The 23,021-nt window shown below is 43.7% G+C and overlaps 2 protein-coding genes across 3 annotated transcripts in view; both read right to left on the reverse strand.

Moving 5' to 3' along the window:
• LOC130293649 (EF-hand domain-containing protein D2-like) overlaps positions 1-3,537 on the reverse strand; it is a 23,468-nt gene extending 19,931 nt beyond the window's left edge. The window contains exon 1 of one of the 2 annotated variants that reach the window (XM_056542584.1): positions 3,311-3,537. In XM_056542584.1, coding sequence (XP_056398559.1) covers positions 3,311-3,474 — 164 coding nt within the window. In that variant the 5' untranslated portion in view covers positions 3,475-3,537. Of the gene's footprint in view, positions 1-1,516; positions 1,627-3,310 lie in introns of those variants that run through there. The other variant, XM_056542585.1, reaches the window with a different exon arrangement.
• A 17,607-nt stretch (positions 3,538-21,144) lies between these two features.
• The window catches only part of TMEM51 (transmembrane protein 51), a 59,840-nt gene continuing 57,963 nt past the window's right edge, over positions 21,145-23,021 (reverse strand). The window contains exon 3 of the mRNA XM_056542583.1: positions 21,145-21,685. Within this exon, the coding sequence (XP_056398558.1) occupies positions 21,286-21,685 (400 nt within the window). The 3' untranslated portion in view covers positions 21,145-21,285. The remainder of the gene's footprint in view (positions 21,686-23,021) is intronic.

A 23,021-nucleotide genomic window follows, 5' to 3' on the forward strand; every position in this document is an offset into this window, starting at 1 on the left:
TCTCCCCCCTATATTACAGATGTCTCCCCTCCTATATTACAGATGTCTCCCCTCCTATATTACAGATGTCTCCCCCATATATTACAGATGTCTCTCCCCCCGAAATTAGAGATGTCTCCCTCGTATATCACAGATGTCTCCCTCGTATATCACAGATGTCTCCCTCGTATATCACAGATGTCTCCCTCCTATATCACAGATGTCTCCCTCCTATATCACAGATGTCTCCCTCGTATATCACAGATGTCTCCCTCCTATATCACAGATGTCTCCCTCCTATATCACAGATGTCTCCCTCCTATATCACAGATGTCTCCCCCTCTATTACAGATGTCTCCCCCCTCTATTACAGATGTCTCCCCCCTCTATTACAGATGTCTCCCCCCTCTATTACAGATGTCTCCCCCCTCTATTACAGATGTCTCCCCCCTCTATTACAGATGTCTCCCCCCTCTATTACAGATGTCTCCCCCCTCTATTACAGATGTCTCCCCCATATATTACAGATGTCTCCCCCATATATTACAGATGTCTTCCCCCCTCTATTACAGATGTCTCCCCCCCTATATTACAGATGTCTCCCCCCCTATATTACAGATGTCTCCCCCCCTATATTACAGATGTCTCCCTCCTATATTACAGATGTCTCCCCCATATATTACAGATGTCTCTCCCCCCGAAATTAAATTAGAGATGTCTCCCCCCGAAATTAGAGATGTCTCCCCCCGAAATTAGAGATGTCTCCCCCTGAAATTAGAGATGTCTCCCTCGTATATTACAGATGTCTCCCTCGTATATTACAGATGTCTCCCTCCTATATCACAGATGTCTCCCCCCTCTATTACAGATGTCTCCCCCCTCTATTACAGATGTCTTCCCCTCTATTACAGATGTCTTCCCCCTCTATTACAGATGTCTTCCCCCTCTATTACAGATGTCTTCCCCCCTCTATTACAGATGTCTTCCCCCCTCTATTACAGATGTCTTCCCCCTCTATTACAGATGTCTTCCCCCCTCTATTACAGATGTCTTCCCCCTCTATTACAGATGTCTTCCTCCCTCTATATTACAGATGTCTTCCCCCTCTATTACAGATGTCTCCCCCATATATTACAGATGTCTTCCTCCCTCTATATTACAGATGTCTTCCCCCTCTATTACAGATGTCTCCCCCATATATTACAGATGTCTTCCTCCCTCTATATTACAGATGTCTTCCCCCTCTATTACAGATGTCTCCCCCCTCTATCACAGACGTCTCCCCCTATATTTGAGATGTCTCCCCCTATATCACAGATGTCTCCCTCCTCTCGGTCCTGCCCTCCCCCACATCACCGCTCAGGCACTGGATTCCACTACTATATATAACATACAGATCACTGATAACCCCCAGAGATTGTCTAGGATAATAGAGGAGGGTCAGACTGTACCCCGTGTACCCATCCCTGCTGCCCCCCATATAGGAGCGTCTCCTAATCTTCTATGTGCCGCCTATAATCCGCCGCTCCTCCACTACCTGTTGCCTATTACTCCCATGTTGTGGTCTCCGGCTCTGAATGGAAAGCGTCCGTCTGTTTACGAGGAGATGATGAATGGTGATGGCAGATGACACGTCCAGGGGATGACCCCCCCCCCCCCCCCTATAATCTTCATCATATGGGCTCATGTTCTGCATCGTGACAAGTGACCCCCCCCCCCACCGCTGCGTCTACTACTGAATGAAGGAGCCCTCCCCACCGCCCAGCCCCCACCCTGCATATCTAGGGGAGGCCATAATGACATTAACCCATTAGCTGAGCCAGGAGTAAAGCCGGCTGTGCGGAGAGGGAGTCCTGCTGGGAGATCCTATTAGGGCACAAGAGCTAGCACTCAACAGCTGGAGGCTATACAAATGTGGGGGGACTACAGTACCCAGCATGTCATTACAGATTAATTGATGGACCTTGCTGGGAGTTGTAGTTCTGCATCATCTACAGTTTGCAAACCAGAGTAAAATCCTATGGCTGACTATGTGTAGGGAGAAGTATAATGGATGTGACGTAAATGAGGGGCCAAAACGTGTCCCTGTTACCCATAGCAACCAGCCAGGGGCCCCCGGTCATGTTTATGGCCCCATTTCAAAGATGAAAGCCGGATGGATTCTTCTGAACAAGGTCATTTGTTAATCTACATATTAGTGTGTGTATATACCGTATATATATATATATATAAATATATATTATACAGTATATATACACACTTAAGTGTATATATACTGTATAATCTTTATTATCTAACTTGCAGATATATATAGATGGGCATTCCATATGTAATGTATACTGTGTGTGTATATACTGCAGATATATATATATATATATATATATATATAGATGGTCAATCCATATGTGATGTATACTGTGAGTATACTGCAGAGATATATATATATATATATATATATATTATATATATATATATATATTATATATATATATATATATATAGGCATTCCATATGTAATGTATACTGTGTGTGTATATATATATATATATATATATATATATATATATATATATATATATATATAGATGGTCAATCCATATGTGATGTATACTGTGAGTATACTGCAGATATATATATATATATATATATATATATATATATTATATATACGGGGTATATATATATATATATATATATATATATATATATATATATATATATAGGCATTCCATATGTAATGTTTACTGTGTGTGTATATACTGCAGATATATATATATATATATATATATATATATATATATATATATATATAGATGGTCAATCCATATGTGATGTATACTGTGAGTATATAAATATATAGATGGGCATTCCATATGTAATGTATACTGTGTGTATATACTCCAGATATATATATATGCATTCCATATGTAATGTATACTGTGCGTGTATATACTGCAGAGATATATATATATATATATATATATATATATATATATATATATATATATAGATGGTCAATCCATATGTGATGTATAATGTGAGTATATATACTGCAGATATAGATATATATATATATATAGGCATTCCATATGTAATGTATACTGTGCGTGTATATACTGCAGATAGATATATATATATATATATATATATATATATATATATTTATTCCATTTGTTTGAACATATTAGATGTGGATTCTATCTATATTGCATTTTGCTATATACATTACAGATGTAGCAGAGCCGGCTTTGTCATCCTGATGGGTCACTGTATACAGACAGCAGTAGCTGACATACTCCTTTCCCGCACAGCCGGGCACCGGGGCACTCACCGCCTGAACATCTCCTCCATGTCCTTGATCTGCTTCCTGCTGAACTCCTTGAACTCTGTGTAGGGGTTGAAGACCCTCCTGTGCGGCGGCTCCCGCTCCCCCTCCGCCGGGTCCTCCATCCGCAGGCGCCGGTGAAGCATTGAGGCCAGCTCGTCCTCTGCCATCCCGTCCCCGGTGCTGCCGCCACCTGTCCCCCGTACATGAGAAGAAGCAGCCGGCACGGGTCATGTGACCGCTCTCCGTCATGTAACGCCGCGTTTGATTGGACGACAGTGAAAGGGGGCGGAGACTGGTCCAGAGACGATGGGGATGAGAGTACAGGAGCGTACACACTGCGTCTCCTCACTACTCTCTGCGGCTCCCCACCAACTATATAATACCGCCCCTCACTACTAATACACCAACTATATAATACCGCCCCTCACTACTAATACACCAACTATATAATACCGCCCCTCACTACTACACCGATATAATACCGCTCCTCACTACTACACCGATATAATACCGCCCCTCACTACTACACCAACTATATAATACCGCCCCTCACTACTACACCAATATAATACCGCTCCTCACTACTACACCGATATAATACCGCTCCTCACTACTACACCGATATAATACCGCTCCTCACTACTACACCAACCATATACCACCCCTCACTACTACACCAATATAATACCGCTCCTCACTACTACACCAACCGTATAATACCGCCCCTCACTACTAATACACCAACTATATAATACCGCCCCTCACTACTACACCGATATAATACCGCTCCTCACTACTACACCGATATAATACCGCCCCTCACTACTACACCAACTATATAATACCGCCCCTCACTACTACACCAATATAATACCGCTCCTCACTACTACACCGATATAATACCGCTCCTCACTACTACACCGATATAATACCGCTCCTCACTACTACACCAACCATATAATACCACCCCTCACTACTACACCAATATAATACCGCTCCTCACTACTACACCAACCGTATAATACCGCCCCTCACTACTAATACACCAACTATATAATACCGCCCCTCACTACTACACCGATATAATACCGCTCCTCACTACTACACCGATATAATACCGCCCCTCACTACTACACCAACTATATAATACCGCCCCTCACTACTACACCAATATAATACCGCTCCTCACTACTACACCGATATAATACCGCTCCTCACTACTACACCGATATAATACCGCTCCTCACTACTACACCAACCATATAATACCACCCCTCACTACTACACCAATATAATACCGCTCCTCACTACTACACCGATATAATACCGCTCCTCACTACTACACCAATATAATACCGCTCCTCACTACTACACCAATATAATACCGCTCCTCACTACTACACCAATATAATACCGCTCCTCACTACTACACCAACTATATAATACCGCCCCTCACTACTACACCAATATAATACCGCCCCTCACTACTACACCAACTATATAATACCGCCCCTCACTACTACACCAATATAATACCGCTCCTCACTACTACACCAACTATATAATACCGCCCCTCACTACTACACCAATATAATACCGCTCCTCACTACTACACCAACTATATAATACCGCCCCTCACTACTACACCAATATAATACCGCTCCTCACTACTACACCGATATAATACCGCTCCTCACTACTACACCAACCATATAATACCACCCCTCACTACTACACCAATATAATACCGCTCCTCACTACTACACCAACTATATAATACCGCCCCTTACTACTACACCAACTATATAATACCGCCCCTCACTACTACACCAACTATATAATACCGCCCCTTACTACTACACCAATATAATACCGCTCCTCACTACTACACCGATATAATACCGCTCCTCACTACTACTACTACTACTACACCAACTATATAATACCGCCCCTCACTACTACACCAACTATATAATACCGCCCCTCACTACTACACCAACTATATAATACCGGCCTTCACTACTACACCGATATAATACCGCTCCTCACTACTACACCAACTATATAATACCGCCCCTCACTACTACACCGATATAATACCGCCCCTCACTACTACACCAACTATATAATACCGCCCCTCACTACTACACCGATATAATACCACTCCTCACTACTACACCAACTATATAATACCGCCCCTCACTACTACACTAATATAATACCGCTCCTCACTACTACACCAACTATATAATACCGCCCCTCACTACTACACCGATATAATACCGCCCCTCACTACTACACCGATATAATACCGCCCCTCACTACTACACCAATATAATACCACCCCTCACTACTACACCAACTATATAATACCGCCCCTCACTACTAATACACCAACTATATAATACTGCTCCTCACTACTACACCGATATAATACCGCTCCTCACTACTACACCAACCATATAATACCGCCCCTCACTACTACACCGATATAATACCGCCCCTCACTACTACACCGATATAATACCGCCCCTCACTACTACACCAATATAATACCACCCCTCACTACTACACCAACTATATAATACCGCCCCTCACTACTACACCAACTATATAATACCGCCCCTCACTACTACACCAACTATATAATACCGCCCCTCACTACTACACCAACTATATAATACCGCCCCTCACTACTACACCGATATAATACCGCTCCTCACTACTACTACTACACCAACTATATAATACCGCCCCTCACTACTACACCAACTATATAATACCGCCCCTCACTACTACACCGATATAATACCGCTCCTCACTACTACACCAATATAATACCGCCCCTCACTACTACACCGATATAATACCGCTCCTCACTACTACACCGATATAATACCGCTCCTCACTACTACACCAATATAATACCGCCCCTCACTACTACATCAATATAATACCGCTCCTCACTACTACACCAATATAATACCGCTCCTCACTACTACACCAATTATATAATACCGCTCCTCACTGCTACACCAATATAATACCGCCCCTCACTACTACTACACCAATATAATACCGCTCCTCACTACTACACAACTATATAATACCGCCCCTCACTACTACACCAACTATATAATACCGCCCCTCACTACTACACTAATATAATACCGCCCCTCACTACTACTACACCAATATAATACCGCTCCTCACTACTACACAACTACATAATACCGCCCCTCACTACTACACCAACTATATAATACCGCCCCTCACTACTACACCAACTATATAATACCGCTCCTCACTGCTACACCAATATAATACCGCTCCTCACTACTACACCAATATAATACCGCTCCTCACTACTACACCAATTATATAATACCGCCCATCATTACTACACCAACTATATAATACCGCCCCTCACTACTACCACCAATTATATCATACCACCCCTCACTACTACACCAATATAATACCGCCCCTCACTACTACACCAATATAATACCGCCCCTCACTACTACACCAATTATATAATACCGCCTCTCACTACTACACCAATTATATAATACTGCCCCTCACTACTACACCAATTATATAATACCACCCCTTATTGCCACACTATATAATACCGTTCCTCACTACTACACCAATTATATAATACCGCTCCTCACTGCTACACCAATATAATACCGCCCCTCACTACTACACCAATATAATACCGCCCCTCACTGCTACACCAATTATATAATACCGCCCCTCACTACTACACCAATATAATACCGCCCTCATTACTACACCAATATAATACCGCCCCTCACTACTACACCAATTATATAATACCGCCCCTCACTACTACACCAATTATATAATACCGCCCCTCACTACTACACCAATATAATACCACTCCTCACTACTACACCAATATAATACCGCTTCTCACTACTACACCAATATAATACCGCCCCTCACTGCTACACCAACTATATAATACCGCTCCTCACTACTACACTAATATAATACCGCTCCTCACTACTACACCAATATAATACCGCCCCTCACTACTACACCAATTATATAATACCGCTCCTCACTACTACACCAATATAATACCGCCCCTCACTATTACACCAATTATATAATACCGCTCCTCACTACTACACCAATATAATACCGCTCCTCACTACTACACCAATATAATACAGCCTCTCTTTACTACACCAAATATATAATACCGCTCCTCACTGCTACACCAATATAATACCGCTCCTCACTACTACACCAATTATATAATACCGCCCATCATTACTACACCAATATAATACCGCCCCTCACTACTACACCAATATAATACCGCCCCTCACTACTACACCAATTATATAATACCGCCTCTCACTACTACACCAATTATATAATACTGCCCCTCACTACTACACCAATTATATAATACCACCCCTTATTGCCACACTATATAATGCCGTTCCTCACTACTACACCAATTATATAATACTGCTCCTCACTACTACTTTATATAATACCGCTCCTCACTGCTACACTATATAATACCGTCCCTCACTGCTACACTATATAATACCGCCCCTCACTACTACACTATATAATACCGCCCCTCACTACTACACCAATTATATAATACTGGCCCTCACTACTATACCAATTATATAATACTGCTCCTCACTACTACACTATATAATACCGCTCCTCACTGCTACACTATATAATACCGCTCGTCACTGCTACATAATATAATACCGCCCCTCGCTGCTACACTATATAATACCGCCCCTCACTGCTACACTATATAATACCGCCCCTCACTGCTACGCCATATAATACCGCCCTTCACTGCTACACCAATATAATTATATAATACCGCCCCTCACTACTACACCAATATAATTATATAATACCGCCCCTCATTACTACACCAATTATATAATACCGCCCCTCACTGCTACACCATATAATACTGCCCCTCACTGCTACACCATATAATACTGCCCCTCACTACTACACTAATTATATAATACCGCCCCTCACTGCTACACCAAATTATACTGTACGGCCCCTCACTACTACACCAATATAATTATGTAGCTCATATAAATCCACCCCTTACTACTACACCAGTATACTCAAACGAAAACTCCTCACTACTACACAAATGTAATTATATAATACCGGTATACTCATAGTATACTCACCAATAGAATACTTTCCCTCACTACTATACCAGTATACGCATATAATACCGCTTCTCACTACTACATTAATATACTTATATAATACTGGTGTTGTATTGATTTATTCACCTGTATTCCATGTGCATCACATTGTATTACATGCTGATGGAAATATTGATAGCCAGTAATGAGGGGCAGTATTATATAATACTGCTATATAATACTGCCCCTCATTACTGGCTGTTAGAAAGTGTAAACATGTCTATCAATATATATACATCAGCATGTAATGTAATGCACATAGAATACAGGTGAATAAATCAATAACATAACATGAAATACACTGAGCAGGTTCATCTCTATGCACTGTGCGCCCCCTAGTGGCAGCTCAAAGCAAACCACCATAGAGTTCCAAGATCCAATTCTGTGAGATGGGAAGCAGAGGGTTCGGAGCTCTGGATCAGAAGAGCAGAGCTTTGAGCCCCCAGTACAGAATTTTGCACCTAAATAAAAGACACTGCCCTAAACTATATCTATTAAAGGGGTATTCCCTTCTCCAAAATATGTGTCCTATCCACAGAATTGTAACATTGAGGAAGAGTGGTGCAGTTGCCCATAGAAACCAGATTTCTTCTTTCATAAAGAGGCCTGTGAAAAATGAAAGCAGCGATCTGATTGGTTGCTATGGGCAACTGCACCACTCTTCCTTTTCACAGGTTTTAATAAATCTCCCACATAGTCCGTAAAGGTTGAAAAAAAAAAAAAAAAAAAAAAAAAAAACACATGAGTCCATCGAGTTTACCCTAAAAGTCTGATGCCAATTGCCCCATACCAGGGGAAAAATTCCTTTATGACCCCAATATGGCATCAGAATAAATCCCCGGATAAACGTTCTATCCCCATAAATCTACTATCCATAACCGGTAAAATTATATTTTTCCAGAAAAACATCCAGGCTCCCTAGAACTTATTTATTGAGTCAGACATCACCGCTAGAGATGAGCGAACTTACAGTAAATTCGATTCGTCACGAACTTCTCAGCTCGGCAGTTGATGACTTTTCCTGCATAAATTAGTTCAGCTTTCAGGTGCTCCGGTGGCTGGAGACTCTTTCATAGGACTGTATCCACCTTTTCCAGCCCACGGGAGCACCTGAAAGCTGAACTCATTTATGCAGAAAAGCCATCAACTGCCGAGCCGAGAAGTTCGTGACAAATTGATTTTATTGTAAGTTCGCCCATTTCTAATCATAACGTCATGTGGCAGAGAGTTCCATAGTCTCACTGCTCTTATTCTTATTATTTAGCACATAATTATACAAGTGCATAACCTTACATTTATCCACATTAAATTTAATTTGCCATGTCTGTGCCCCGTGCCTCCAGCTTCCCCAGATCCCTCTGTAATATTATGTTATCATCCTCTTTGGTAATCACCCTACCCAGTGTATTGTCATCTGCAAATATAGAGATTCTACTCTGTAATCCCTCTGCAAGGTCATTAATAAAGATATTAATAAGAAGTGGACGCGTTTCGGAGGGTATCTCCTCCTTCATCAGATTGGCAGATGCCAATCTGATGAAGGAGGAGATACCCTCCGAAACGCGTTATTGGAAACTAATAAATACAGTGCACTCTTGGCACTTTTTCTACTACACCTTTGTACTTTGGTCGTGAGCAGCGCCTCCATAGGGTCCATCTTTTCTCTGTTTTCCTGCCTCATCATAGATGATCAGATTAGTCTGACAGGAACGATCCCGCCTAAACCCATGTTGTTGATGTGATATTAGGTTATTTTCATTGAGATATGCCAGAAAACCCTCAAAAATCTTACCCACAACAGATGTTAAAGGGGTACTCTCCGCTGCTTAGCGTTTGGAACAAATTGTTCCGAACGCTGGAGGCGGTGCCGGGAGCTCGTGACGCCATAGCCCTGCCCCCTCAATGTAAGTCTATGGGAGGGGGCGTGACAACTGTCACGCCCCCTCCCATAGACTTGCATTGAGGGGGCAGGGCTATGGCGTCACGAGCTCCCGGCGCCGCCTCCAGCGTTCGGAACAGTTTGTTCCAAACGCTGAGCAGCGGAGTACCCTATTAATAGTTCCCCCATCTTATTATTGAGGCTTCTGGCATTAGTATACATGCTCTTCATGTTTTCTTTCATTTCCTTTCCTCTGATCACTTATGACTGATCGTAACCCTTTCCCCAGCTCCACCCACGGTTTAATTATCTCTCCCATTCTCTTTATCTTCCCCTTCTATATTGTCGTTCTACTACGGATGAGTCTGTAGGTGACAGAAGTCGGCCATGTTTTCCATGAACCCAAACCCTTCCTTCCCACACCAGCTTCTGAGCCACTTGTTTACTACACCAGCCTCTCGCTGCCTCTTTGGTGGTACTGGTAATATTTCAGAAAATATTACTAAAGATGAGCGAATTGAATCGGACGGATCCGAATTCGTTCCGCATTTCATGAAAAATTCGATTTGATTTAAATGTAAAAATAATATATTTTTTATAATTCATTCTGTTAAACTTTTTTATTAGTAATGTAAGTAAATAATGTGTTTAATAAAGTGTGTGTTCACTTTTTATTCTTTTACAGTAGCAAACTCAGCACCCACATATAAGAATAAGGCACCCTGTGCGCTGGGGCCTATGTGTCAATCACCCAGCGGTCCCAGCGCTGACATACAGAGGATATTTGACTGCGGCTGACTTTAATAAAAAGCATTTTTTAGCCCGATTAAAGGAGTAGTCCAGTGGTGACCCAGTGGTGAACAACTTATCCCCTATCCTAAGGATAGGGGATAAATTTGAGATCGCGGGGGGTCCGACCGCTGGGGCCCTCTGCGATCTCCTGTACGGAGCCCCGACAGCCCGCGGGAAGAGGACGTGTCGACCTCCGCACAAAGCGGCGGCTGACACGCCCCCTCAATACAACTCTATGGCAGAGCCGAAGCGCTGCCTTCGGCAATATCCGGCTCTGCCATAGAGATGTATTGAGGGGGCGTGTCGGCCGCCGCTTCGTGCGGAGGTCGACACCCGCTATCTGGCCGGAGAGCCGGGGCCCCGTACAGAGAGATCGCAGGGGGCCCCAGCGGTCGGACCCCCCCCCGCGATCTCAAACTTATCCCCTATCCTTCGGATAGGGGATACATTTTTCACCACTGGACTACCCCTTTAATGCTGCTAGAAAGCAGCAAAAGGTATGCTTGAACTGTAATTTCTAACAACTTTAGCTCCAGGATGACAGTTTATGGGGGTTAAAATCCATGACAGTTGCGCTTAAACTGCCGGTACTACTGCTCCCAACATGGAGTATACTCAACTCCACGCTGGGAGCTGTAGTTCCTGCATTAATAGACAGATCGCAACAGGTGTCAGAAGTGTCAGAATCGCTGCGATTTGTCTATTAATACAGGTACTACAGCTCCCGGCACGGAGCTGAGTGTGCTCCATGTTGGGAGCAGTAGTACCTGCAGTAAAGGACAGATCACAGCGGGTATCACTACTAACACCTGCTGTGATCCTCCTGTATAATGTATAGATGCGAGGCCAAGCTGCTCTTCTCTGGTCCCCTGCACTGCCATATATTTATATTTTATCTATCTATCTACATACACATATACCTATTATTCATATTTCCCGCAGAGAGTTGTGATTGGCTGGAACCATCTGGCCAATCACAGCTCTCTGTGGGAAATATTAATCTGTAATGTGAGGAACTTTACATTGCAGAACATAGTGCAGGATCGCGCAGAAGAGCGGCCGGCAGCCGGCTTGTATACATTATATAGGAGGATCGCAAAGGGTGTCAGACCCAGGGAAATCTGTCTATTAGTACGTGTACTACTACTCCCATTGTGGAACAGTCTGTTCCATGCTGGGAGTAGTAGTACTACCTATCAAATTAAAAAAATTAAGAAAAAAAATTTGAAAAAAGTTAAAAACACACACTTTATTTTAATCGATTCGCTGTAAATTTATTCGGATCAAATAGATTTTTTGCAAGAAATTCGACGAATCAGTCGAATCGAATTTTTCAAAAATTCGCTCATCTCTAAATACTACATTGGAGGTCCTTTCCTTAATCTTGCTGCCTAAGTCCCTAAAATCTTTTCTAAGGACATTCCACCTGCACTCTGTGTACGACCTTTGTGTGCGAGGAAGACAAAACACTGTTTGACGATTCCAGTCTTTGTGACAGATCGCCCTGTCTGTCCCCCTAATAATACAGTCCCCCATTACCAGCACCTGTCTGCCCTGCACTCCTCCCTACTGGAGCAGACACCCCCTCTCTACACCAGAGCCTGCTGGCTTAGTGACCGGCAGATTCCTCTCCACATTCTCCCTGCTTCTCAATGTTTCAAGTTGTTGATTTAGATCCAGGATCTGAGCTTCCAAGCCAGTGTTTCCCAACCAGGGTGTCTCCAGCTGTGGCCAAACTACAACTCCCAGCATGCCTGGACAGCCTTTGGCTGTTAGTGCATTCTGGGAGTTGTAGTTTGGCCACAGCTGGAGACACCCTGGTTGGGAAAACACTGTTCCAAGCGCACAACAAGCTCACATCTCACACAGCAGTATTCCCCCTCAAACGGCTGCTCAAGGAACGCATACATAGCACGAGATAGAGGACATTTTTTACTTTTGGGGCTACAGAACCAAAATCAGTTATATATAAGGGGGTGAATACCTATAAGTGACTCTTCTAAACTCCCAGAATCTAAAGTCACTGAATCTCAAGTCACATTTACAATGGCACACTTCCATTACACACTCCCATTACACACTCCCATTACACACTTCCATTACACACTCTCAGACTTCGCTATCTAAGTTGCTTCTAAAGAGTACCTGTCACCAAACTAAACTTTTAAAATATTGTTCCTTATGTAATTATAAGACACTTTGCTATTTTCTTGCTATTAAACTTCTCAACCTTTATAGGTTTTTAATGTGAATGAAAAAAACGGACACTAGGTGGCTCTGTTCTGTTCCCTGCCACAAGTCAGTCAGTTTGGTCTCCTCGCAGCCTGGCAGGAGTCCAAACTCAGGAAGTGCGTGCAGGACATTCCTCTCGTAGGCTTCAGTGATGTTGCGCCTGCTGGGGAACGCTCACTTTCCCTTGCCAGGAGCTCACACAATGTGAGCAAGGGGAAAGATAAGATACAGAGCTTTTTAAAGCTTGGAAAATTTTTTTGTTAAGGGCAGTAGGGATGTTAGGATTAGTTAGGGAAAATAAGTTAGTTTGAGAAAATATGGTTTGAGGACAGGTTCTCTTTAAAGCAGTCTTATTCCCAGGCAAAATGCAACAACTTCAGTTCAGTCCTTCTCCCTGCATAGGGTAGTGTTCTCCAAACTATGGACCTCCAGATATTGCAAAACTATGGCTGTCCAGCCATGCTGGGAGTTGTAGTTTTGCAACTGCTGGAGGTCCAGTTTGTAGACCCCTGCTATCAGGTGCACAGTATAAAAGTATAATAAGAGAAACCACATTTCTCACAAACCAAAAAGGAAGGAAAAATGTCTTTTGGGTGTAAAGCTGTGTATCTCTGTCTGCTGATCATTTCCTCTACAGCGCCCACTACAGGGGAAACATAACATACACGTGACTATTCATATGAAAGGCAGGTTATGTCCTACATATACCATGGTGCTTATGGGAGGGGATCTGCTATGGCTTATAGATGGGGTTCAGATGTCCAATTGCCCTAAAAAGACAAAAGGCGTATAGAAAGTGTACTTGGGTTCATCATAGGGTATGATGGCCATGAGTATGGGGCTACCAGTAGTGTTGAGCGGCATAGGCCATATTCGAATTCGCGAATATATGGACGAAAATTCGTCATATATTCACGAATATTCGCATATTCGTAATATTCTCGTTTTATTTTCGCATAAGCGAAAATTCGCAAATGCGAAAATTAACATATGCGAAAATTCGCGCACACAGTAGTATTAGAGCCTTCTTTACACCACACAAGCTGGAAGCAGAGAGGGATGATCACTGTGATGTGTACTGTGGGGGAAAAAAAAAAAAAAGAATATTTGTAATTACGAATATATAGTGCTATATTCGCGAATATTCGCACATTCGCGAATATGCGATATTCGTGAATAAAATTCGCATTGCGAATATTCGCGAGCAACACTATCTACCAGTTGTAAATTTTGGTTGTGTGCTGCCCTATGACGACCCTCCCTTTCTTCAGACACAGGACTTACCTTCCAGCCGTAGTACATATAATATTTATAAAACAAAATAGAGAAACAGAATCACAGCCGCACATCCACAATTTGTATTATGATTTATTTGCTTCTCAGCATAAATTCAAAAACTAACAGGTCAGCCCACTCGCCACTTCAAGGCCACCTATTCAGGGTGGGTCCCTAACCTAACACTGGCATAGTGCCAGGCGGTTACCACTGCCACACCAAGCCCACAGGGGGAACGACCCAGTGGCCAGGCAGCCCCACTGCAACCTGACCAAGCCCCCGGCTCCGGCCGCACCACCCAACAGACAAAGCATCACAGAAACAATGGCCGCCACAGAGCACCACACCAGTGTGAACACCTACCATGTGCTCCCTACCAGAGGGCGGGGAGAATGTTTGGAGGAAACCCATTCGGCCCAGGCGTTTTTAATTAGCAGGAGACTGTATATGGGTTTCCTCCTTACATTCTCCCCGCCCTCTTGTAGGGAGCACATGGTAGGTGTTCACAATGGTGTGGTGCTCTGGGGCGGCCATCGTTGCTGTGATACCTTGTCTGTTGGGTGGTGCGGCCCGGAGCCGGGAGCTTGGTCGGGCAGCAGTGGGGCTGCCTGACACTGGGTCGCTCCCCCTGTGGGCTTGGTGTCTCGGAGGCAGTGGTCACCACCCGGCACTACACCAGTGTTATGTTAGGGACCCACTGTAATTAGGTGGCCTTGACGTGGCGAGTGGGCTTGTACTTTTTGATCAAAATGTATTTATCAACCTGTTAGTTTTTGAATTTATGCTGAGAAGCAAATAGATCATTATACAAATTGCGGATGTGCGGCTATTAGAGATGAGTGAACTTACAGTAAATTAGATTCGTCACGAACTTCTCGGCTCGGCGGTCGCTGACTTTTCCTGCATAAATTAGTTCAGCTTTCAGGTGCTCCGGTGGCTGGAGACTCTTTCCTAGGACTGTATCCACCTTTTGCAGCCCACCGGAGCACCTGAAAGCTGAACTAATTTATGCAGGAAAAGTCATCAACTGCCGAGCCGAGAAGTTCGTGATGAATCGAATTTACTGTAAGTTCGCTCATCTCTAGCGGCTGTGTTTCTGGCTCTCTATTTTTGTTTTACATATATTTACACAGCATACACACACACACATACACACACACACAACACACACACACTATATCGCCACCCCTGATAAAATGCCACCCTAGGCTGCGGCCTTGTTGGCCTGGTGCAACAGCGCACATGACCAGCTACGGCTACATTCATTTTCTACGGGACCTCGGAACATAGCTGACAGAGGACTTCAGTTTTCGGGATCAGTAGAGGTTTCAGGTACTTAAAGGGGCACTCCGGTGCTAAGACATCTTATCCCCTATCCAAAGGATAGGGGATAAGATGCCTGATCGCGGGGGTCCCACTGCTGGGGACCCCCGTGATCTTCCATGCTGCACCCCGTTAGAATCAGCCCCCGGGGTTTGGCGTGGAAGATCACGGGGGTCCCCAGCGGTGGGTCCCCTGCGATCAGGCATCTTATCCCCTATCCTTTGGTTATCCAGGGTTAAAGTACCCCTTTAACCCTGTGGATAGGGGATGAACCTTTTATACTAAATACATGTAGATTAGATTAAACATAAGGACCACACACAATACTACATAGACCCTTCATTGTTTTCCTACTTTTATACCATTACATTACACAGTTCTTCCAATCCCAAAATGTTCTGTGGTCAAATCAGCGGTCACTGTCACCGATAGAACATTATTACCTAATGCACCAGCACCCTCTAGTGGCAGCTTGCAAAATATGCAGGACACAGACAACACCTGAACCAGCCGATTATGCTTACTGTTCTCTGTATTCTTTACCGTACCCCATTGTAGACAAGGCCAACTAAAAAAGTGGTACCCCAAAATAAAATCTTATTGATTATACAGTGACGCATATACGTTTTTATGATTTGCATGCCCATTGGGTATACCACGCTTTAGTGTTCCACAAATAGAACACATATGGTCACAAAAAACAGACCAAACATAGACAAGTAATGTGTAGAAACCTATCACCATGCGGCACTATAGGTTGAATACCTACTACAGTGTTTCCCAACCAAGGTGCCTCCAGCTGTTGCAAAACTACAACTCCCAGCATGCCCGGACAGCCGAAGGCTGTCCGGGCATACTGGGAGTTGTAGTTTTGCAACAGCTGGAGGCACCCTGTTTGGGAAACACTGCCCTACACCTGTGCCCCTCCAGGTGTTGCAAAACTACAACTTCATGGCAAGATGGGAGTTGTAGTTTTGCAACAGCTGGAGGCACCCTGCTTGGGAAACACTGCCCTTCACCTGTGCCCCTCCAGGTGTTGCAAAAATGGAACTTCATGGCAAGATGAGAGTTGCAGTTTTGCAACAGCTGGAGAGTTGTTGGCTGTCCGGGCATGCTGGGATTTGTAGTTTTGCAACAGCTGGAGGCACCCTAGTTGGGAAACACTGACCTACTGGATGGTGTACAGACAAAATGTGATGAGAAATTACTCTAGCAGTGACCATTCCATTCAGTGACGTGAAACGGATACACAAGATATTAAAGGGGTACTCCGGTGGAAAACTTTTTGTTTTAAATCAACTGGTGCCAGAAAGTTAAATTTGTAAATCACTTCTATTAAAAAAATCTTAATCCTTCCAGTACTTTTTAGGGTCTGTATACTAAAGAGAAATCCAAAAAAGAAATGCATTTCCTCTGATGTCATGACCACAGTGCTCTCTGCTGACATCTCTGTCCATTTTAGGAACTGTCCAGAGCAGCATATGTATTCTATGTGGATTTTCTCCAGCTCTGGACAGTTCCTGAAATGGACAGCAGAGGTCAGCAGAGAGCACTGTGGTCATGACATCAGAGGAAATGCATTTCTTTTTTGGATTTCTCTTTAGTATACAGCCCCTAAAAAGTACTGGAAGGATTAAGATTTTTTTTTAATAGAAGTGATTTACAAATCTGTTTGTTTAACGTTCTGGCACCAGTTGATTTAAAACAAAAAGTTTTCCACGGGAGTACCCCTTTAAGGACTAGCACGTCTTTTCAGACAAAGTGCACCTAAACCTTTTTACAACTTCTGACAAATCAATGTAACATATCAGAAGTTGTTGTAGGGTCAACGGGGTGCAATGCAGGGCAGAGGTTATTAACCCCTTCTTGTCGTGACGCCAGGGCATGGTTTAGCCTTAACCACCGGAAGATAATACCGCTGGTCCTGGGCCAGGCACGAAGACACAGATGCCAAGTTACGGACAACAGTAGCTTTACTGAGGGTAGACAGGTGATACAGTCTATGCAGTACAGCCAGGGCCCAAGGGGGACCTCGCAGGCTTGCTGGGACTTGTAGTATGTAGAGACACTTTAGTGCAGGCCACGGTGACTAGACAATTGACTTGACTGATGAAGACTTGAGCTGACTTGTGGCTGCAGACTTTAGCCTCCAATGCACTGGACACACTCTGTAAGACGTCTTGACTGCACTGGACCTCAGGAACAAGAGAGGGATTTCAGCCCCTTACCGTGGTTTTATAGGGGGGCTGTGCAAGGAGCCCATAGGTCACTTGGGGGGGTCACCTGGTCACTAGTGCCTCCTGGGTAACAATCACATGGTATAACAATTAAAGAAACAGTACATTATTAATATCACAACTTATATACACGGGATAATACATAAAGGGGGCCCTGGGGACATGGAGAGACTCTGCCTGACAGGGCAGATGTACGGGAAAACACCATCCCGTACTGGGCCACCACATTGTGATATGTGGGGGACCGGCTGCAGAGACCCCCACCCATTGCTAGATTGATGGGACAAATGCCCTCGGCCAAGTGCCTTAGCAGTTAAAGGGATATTCCAGGAACAAACTTTTATTTTTTTTTATCACAACTGGCTCCAGAAATGTAAACAGATTTGTAAATTACTTCTATTAAAAAATCTTAATCCTTTCAATAATTATCAGCTGCTGAAGTGGAGTTGTTGTTTTCTGTCTGGCAACAGTGCTCTCTGTGGACATCTCTGCTTGTCTCAGGAACTAAACAGCGTAGAAGGGGTTGACAGTTCCCGAGACAGGTGTCAGAGAGCACAGAAACTAACAACTCAACTTCAGCAGCTGATAAGTACTGAAAGGATTAAGAGTTTTTTTAATAGAAGTAATTTACAAATCTGTTTAACTTTCTGGAGCCAGTTTTTTCCTGGATAACCCCTTTAAATTGCGGAACAAAAAGCAAAAACTAGGACCTCCACTGATCACCTCCGTTTAAATGGCTCTCCAGCTGTTGCAAAGCTACAACTCTCATCATGCCAGGAGAGCCACACATTTGGGTACAGTTCAATCCATCATTACTGCAGAACTTACAAGTGACTCCAGCTCTGATGGGACAGTCAGGAGAATGCACAATGATAGCAGTGGCGTCTTCTCTGTTGTCTCTCCTTTTCTTCTTTATCTGTCCCAGACGCCATGTCTTATTTCAGCTATATCTTCCTCTGCAGAGTTTGACGCTCGGACATCATTGGTTTCTCACTTTATCAGCAGATCCTCATCCTCTATTTGAAGACAATAATCGTTATAACCCTGCCAGACACAGGGCCCCCTAAATGTAACCCTGCCAGACACTGGGCTTCCAAAATATAACCCTGCCAATACGCCCCTGAAAATGCTGCCTCACGGTTTCTCAACTCAGCTGAACCCCACACCCCTGTACTGCCCTCTATACCCCTCTGTCATCCTCCTCTAGACCTCACTGTCCTCCTAGATGCCCAAGTCCTCCACATACCTCTCTGTGCGCCCCCCAAAGGCCCTTTAGTCCTCCTTCACATCCCTAAGTGCTAAATATTCTATTGTGGAGTCCTCTCACTCCCTGATGAGCCCTTATCTGTGGGCGAAACGCGTAGGAAAGAGAGGCCTATTTTTTTTTTTTTTTTTTTTTTAACAAACTGACTGTATTGTGTAATGTGTTCCCTTAACCCTATCCACACTTATTAGGAGTTCCCTTTTTAGACAGGCAGGGTCTTTAGTGTAGAAATTCACATGTACCCCATTCCCCATCCCAGCACATCTATTTTTCTTTGTACTAAAATTATTTGATTATCAGTAAACTAAGTTTTGATTTCTGTCTTGGGCCTTATTGGTGAATTTGTTCTAAGAGTAATACAGTAATCCCTCAAGTTACAATATTAATTGGTTCTGGGACGACCATTGTATGTTGAGACCAGAACTCTATGGAAACCTGGTATTTGGTTCTAAAGGCACCAAAATGTCATCCAAAAATAGGAAAAAGTGAGGATTAAAGAAAAATAAGTAGATAACTAATATAGATAAAGCAAATCCTTACATATAAAAGTAAGAAAGATCTGCTGGGAGCTGTAATCACTGTCTATGTAGAGGAAAGGAGCTTCTATGTCTATGTCAGTGTTTCCCAAGCAGGGAGCCTACAGCTGTTGTAAAACTACAACCCCCAGCATACCCGGACAGCCAAAGGCTGTCCGGGCATGCTGGGAGTTGTAGTTTTGCAACAGTTGGAGGCACCCTGGTTGGGAAACAATGGTTTATGTAGAGGATAGGAGATTCTTCAGGGTCCTGTATAATACACACAGTGTCCTAAAAAAGTAACATGGAGCCACCCTCACCTGGTGTCCAAAGAAGCCGCTAACCCTGGTACAGGTAAAGAGTACAGAACATGTAATACCTCCCTGTACTGTAGGGAGCGCTACCAGGCACCAGTCAGTGCATACACTTCAGTAATACAGGTTAAGAGTAGTACAGAACATGTAATACCTCCCTGTACTGTAAGGGGTGCTACCAGACATCAGTCAGTGCATGCACTTCAGTAATACAGGGGTTTTACCAGTAAATTGCCCATTCTGATTGGTCAGTTCTTCCGGCCATTGACAAGTTTCACGGATCTGGACTGTTTGTACATTGTATGTTGAGTCCGGTTTCAACTTACAATAGTCCAGAAAAGACCATTGTATGTTGAAACTATTGTATGTTGAAACTATTGTATGTTGAAACTATTGTATGTTGAGGCCATTGTAAGTTGAGGGATCACTGTATACTGAATTTGTCTCACCTAGGGACCTAGTCTCACCGATCTATATACGCAGAGCGTGTATTCCACCATTTCATTCACTAATTTACATCCAAAATGCCTATCCCATGCCTGCCAAATCAGCTAAAAAAAATTTAAATACAAAATCCCAAAAAAATAACATACATGACGAACCTGTATTCTCTAACAGCAGCCCATGCTGCACTATATAACCCCAGGAACATGTTACACACCCATAGGGGGCATCACAGTGTGGACTGGCTATGGATGGACTGATAAAATCATTACATGACAAAAATATTACAGAATATTTATTAAACCATTAATGGGGAGCATGTCACTTACAAAATGTGTGGAATATAGTCAAAGAAGGGAATAAAAAAAAAAATAGATTTCTTTATATATCATAATAGAAAAAGAAAAAAAACTAACAAAAAAAACCATGTACAATGTTTTCACAGCAACAATGGCCTCTATACAGGCTGCTCAGAACCAATGTGCTTATCTTCATATTGTGGGGGTGGGGTAATAGGCTCAATCTTTTGGGTCTCCGCTATTTTTGTCTGACCCGACAGGTTTAGTCTGAATTCTTTCAAATGAAGTTTGTCGGACTTGATTCTTCTAATGTTCAAGGGCTTTTTCTCTTTTGCTGCCCGAGAGTTTGTCCTCTGCGGTTGCTCCTGTTTCGCTGCAGGGGCATTGGGCCTGGTTGGGGTGGCCTCATCCAGTTCAGTCAGGGATTCGTAGGAGGGGAGGGAAACCACCATCCCCTCATGTTGGTCCGTCTCTGTGGTGTCGGGGGCACCGTACCCGATCCTCATCACCTCCTCATAGCTGGGGGCAGAGTAGTGGGGGACGTCCACCTCTTCGTCACTAAACAGAAAAGCAGAGAGAAAACATTATATGGCTTAGTATGAAAGCATACCTGTGGTCAAAATATTTTGTTAGATTAACCCTTCAGAGTGATGACAAGGTTATTTTATGGCGGTAAATGTTTTATTGGGCCCCTGAGCGTCCCCTTTATGGTGCTTATCTCTCTCTCTCCATTTCAGGGGGTAGGAGCAGAGAGATAGACTATTTGCTACCAGCACCTACATAGGACTTCCTTTTCCTTAGTTCTCTGGCAAATCACAGCACAGCCATTACTCATTCTGCTATTTCTTGACTAAACAGGCTGGCTGGTGCTAAAAGATTATTTACAGTACACTACTATAGATGGGATATTTGGGAGGGGGGGGGGGTTACTGATGCACTGTATTTGCAAAGTGCTTTGTGATCAGAAATGAAAGAAACAGCAACAGGGAAAGGGTTACACTCAACACTAAACTGCTGCTGAGATGTAAGGTAAACCTTGATTAACCTTGTAGGAACAGTGGAGGACGTGCACAGCCCAGGCTCTTCCCTAGTCCTGCATATAGTAGTCGATAAGCCCCACCCTCACTTCTGTGCACCATACTGGTTTCTCTATTACTAGAGAGGGACTGAGCCTAACAAGATGCAGTGAACAGCAGAATACTGCAACTCCCAGTATGGGTTTTCATGGGAGTAGTAGTTATGCAACAGCTGGGGAGCCATGGTTTGGGAAACTCCCCACTTGCTCCCACCACCACTCATACACACGACAACACACATTGCATTGTACTAAAGTGCTGGAGCTCAATGTTCCAGGTCACTCCCTACAGGACATGACTGCAGACAAACACGCCATGTGGCTTTCCATCAGGTGATCATTTATTCCACGACTTGGGGGATTTTTATACTTGCTGACCCAATTTTCTGTTGACAGGATGATAGACAGAGGGTATTAACCCCAAGAACAACCCCATCACGTCATGTGCATTATTTATAATCCCTTATTCTCTCTTCTACAGAGAAATTTAACCTCTTCAATAAATGAAAAACACTTAAAGAAAGGGGTACTCCGCCCATAGACATCTTATCCCCTATCCAAAGGATAGGGGATAAGATGTCTGATCGCAGGGGTCCCATCGCTAGGAACCCCCACGATCTCCCTGCTGCACCCGGCGTTCATTTAGAGCATTGGGTGCAGCGACGGAACGACTGAGGCGCGTGATGTCACGGCCACGCCCCCTCAATGCAAGTTTATGGGAGGGGGCATGACGGCCCCGCCATTTCAACTTCCATAGACTTGCATTGAGGGGACTTGGCCGTGATGTCACGAGCAGGGCTTGACCGCGATTTCCCAAGG

The sequence above is a fragment of the Hyla sarda genome, chromosome 10 (genome assembly GCF_029499605.1).
Source record: "Hyla sarda isolate aHylSar1 chromosome 10, aHylSar1.hap1, whole genome shotgun sequence".
Classification (NCBI taxonomy): domain Eukaryota; kingdom Metazoa; phylum Chordata; class Amphibia; order Anura; family Hylidae; genus Hyla; species Hyla sarda.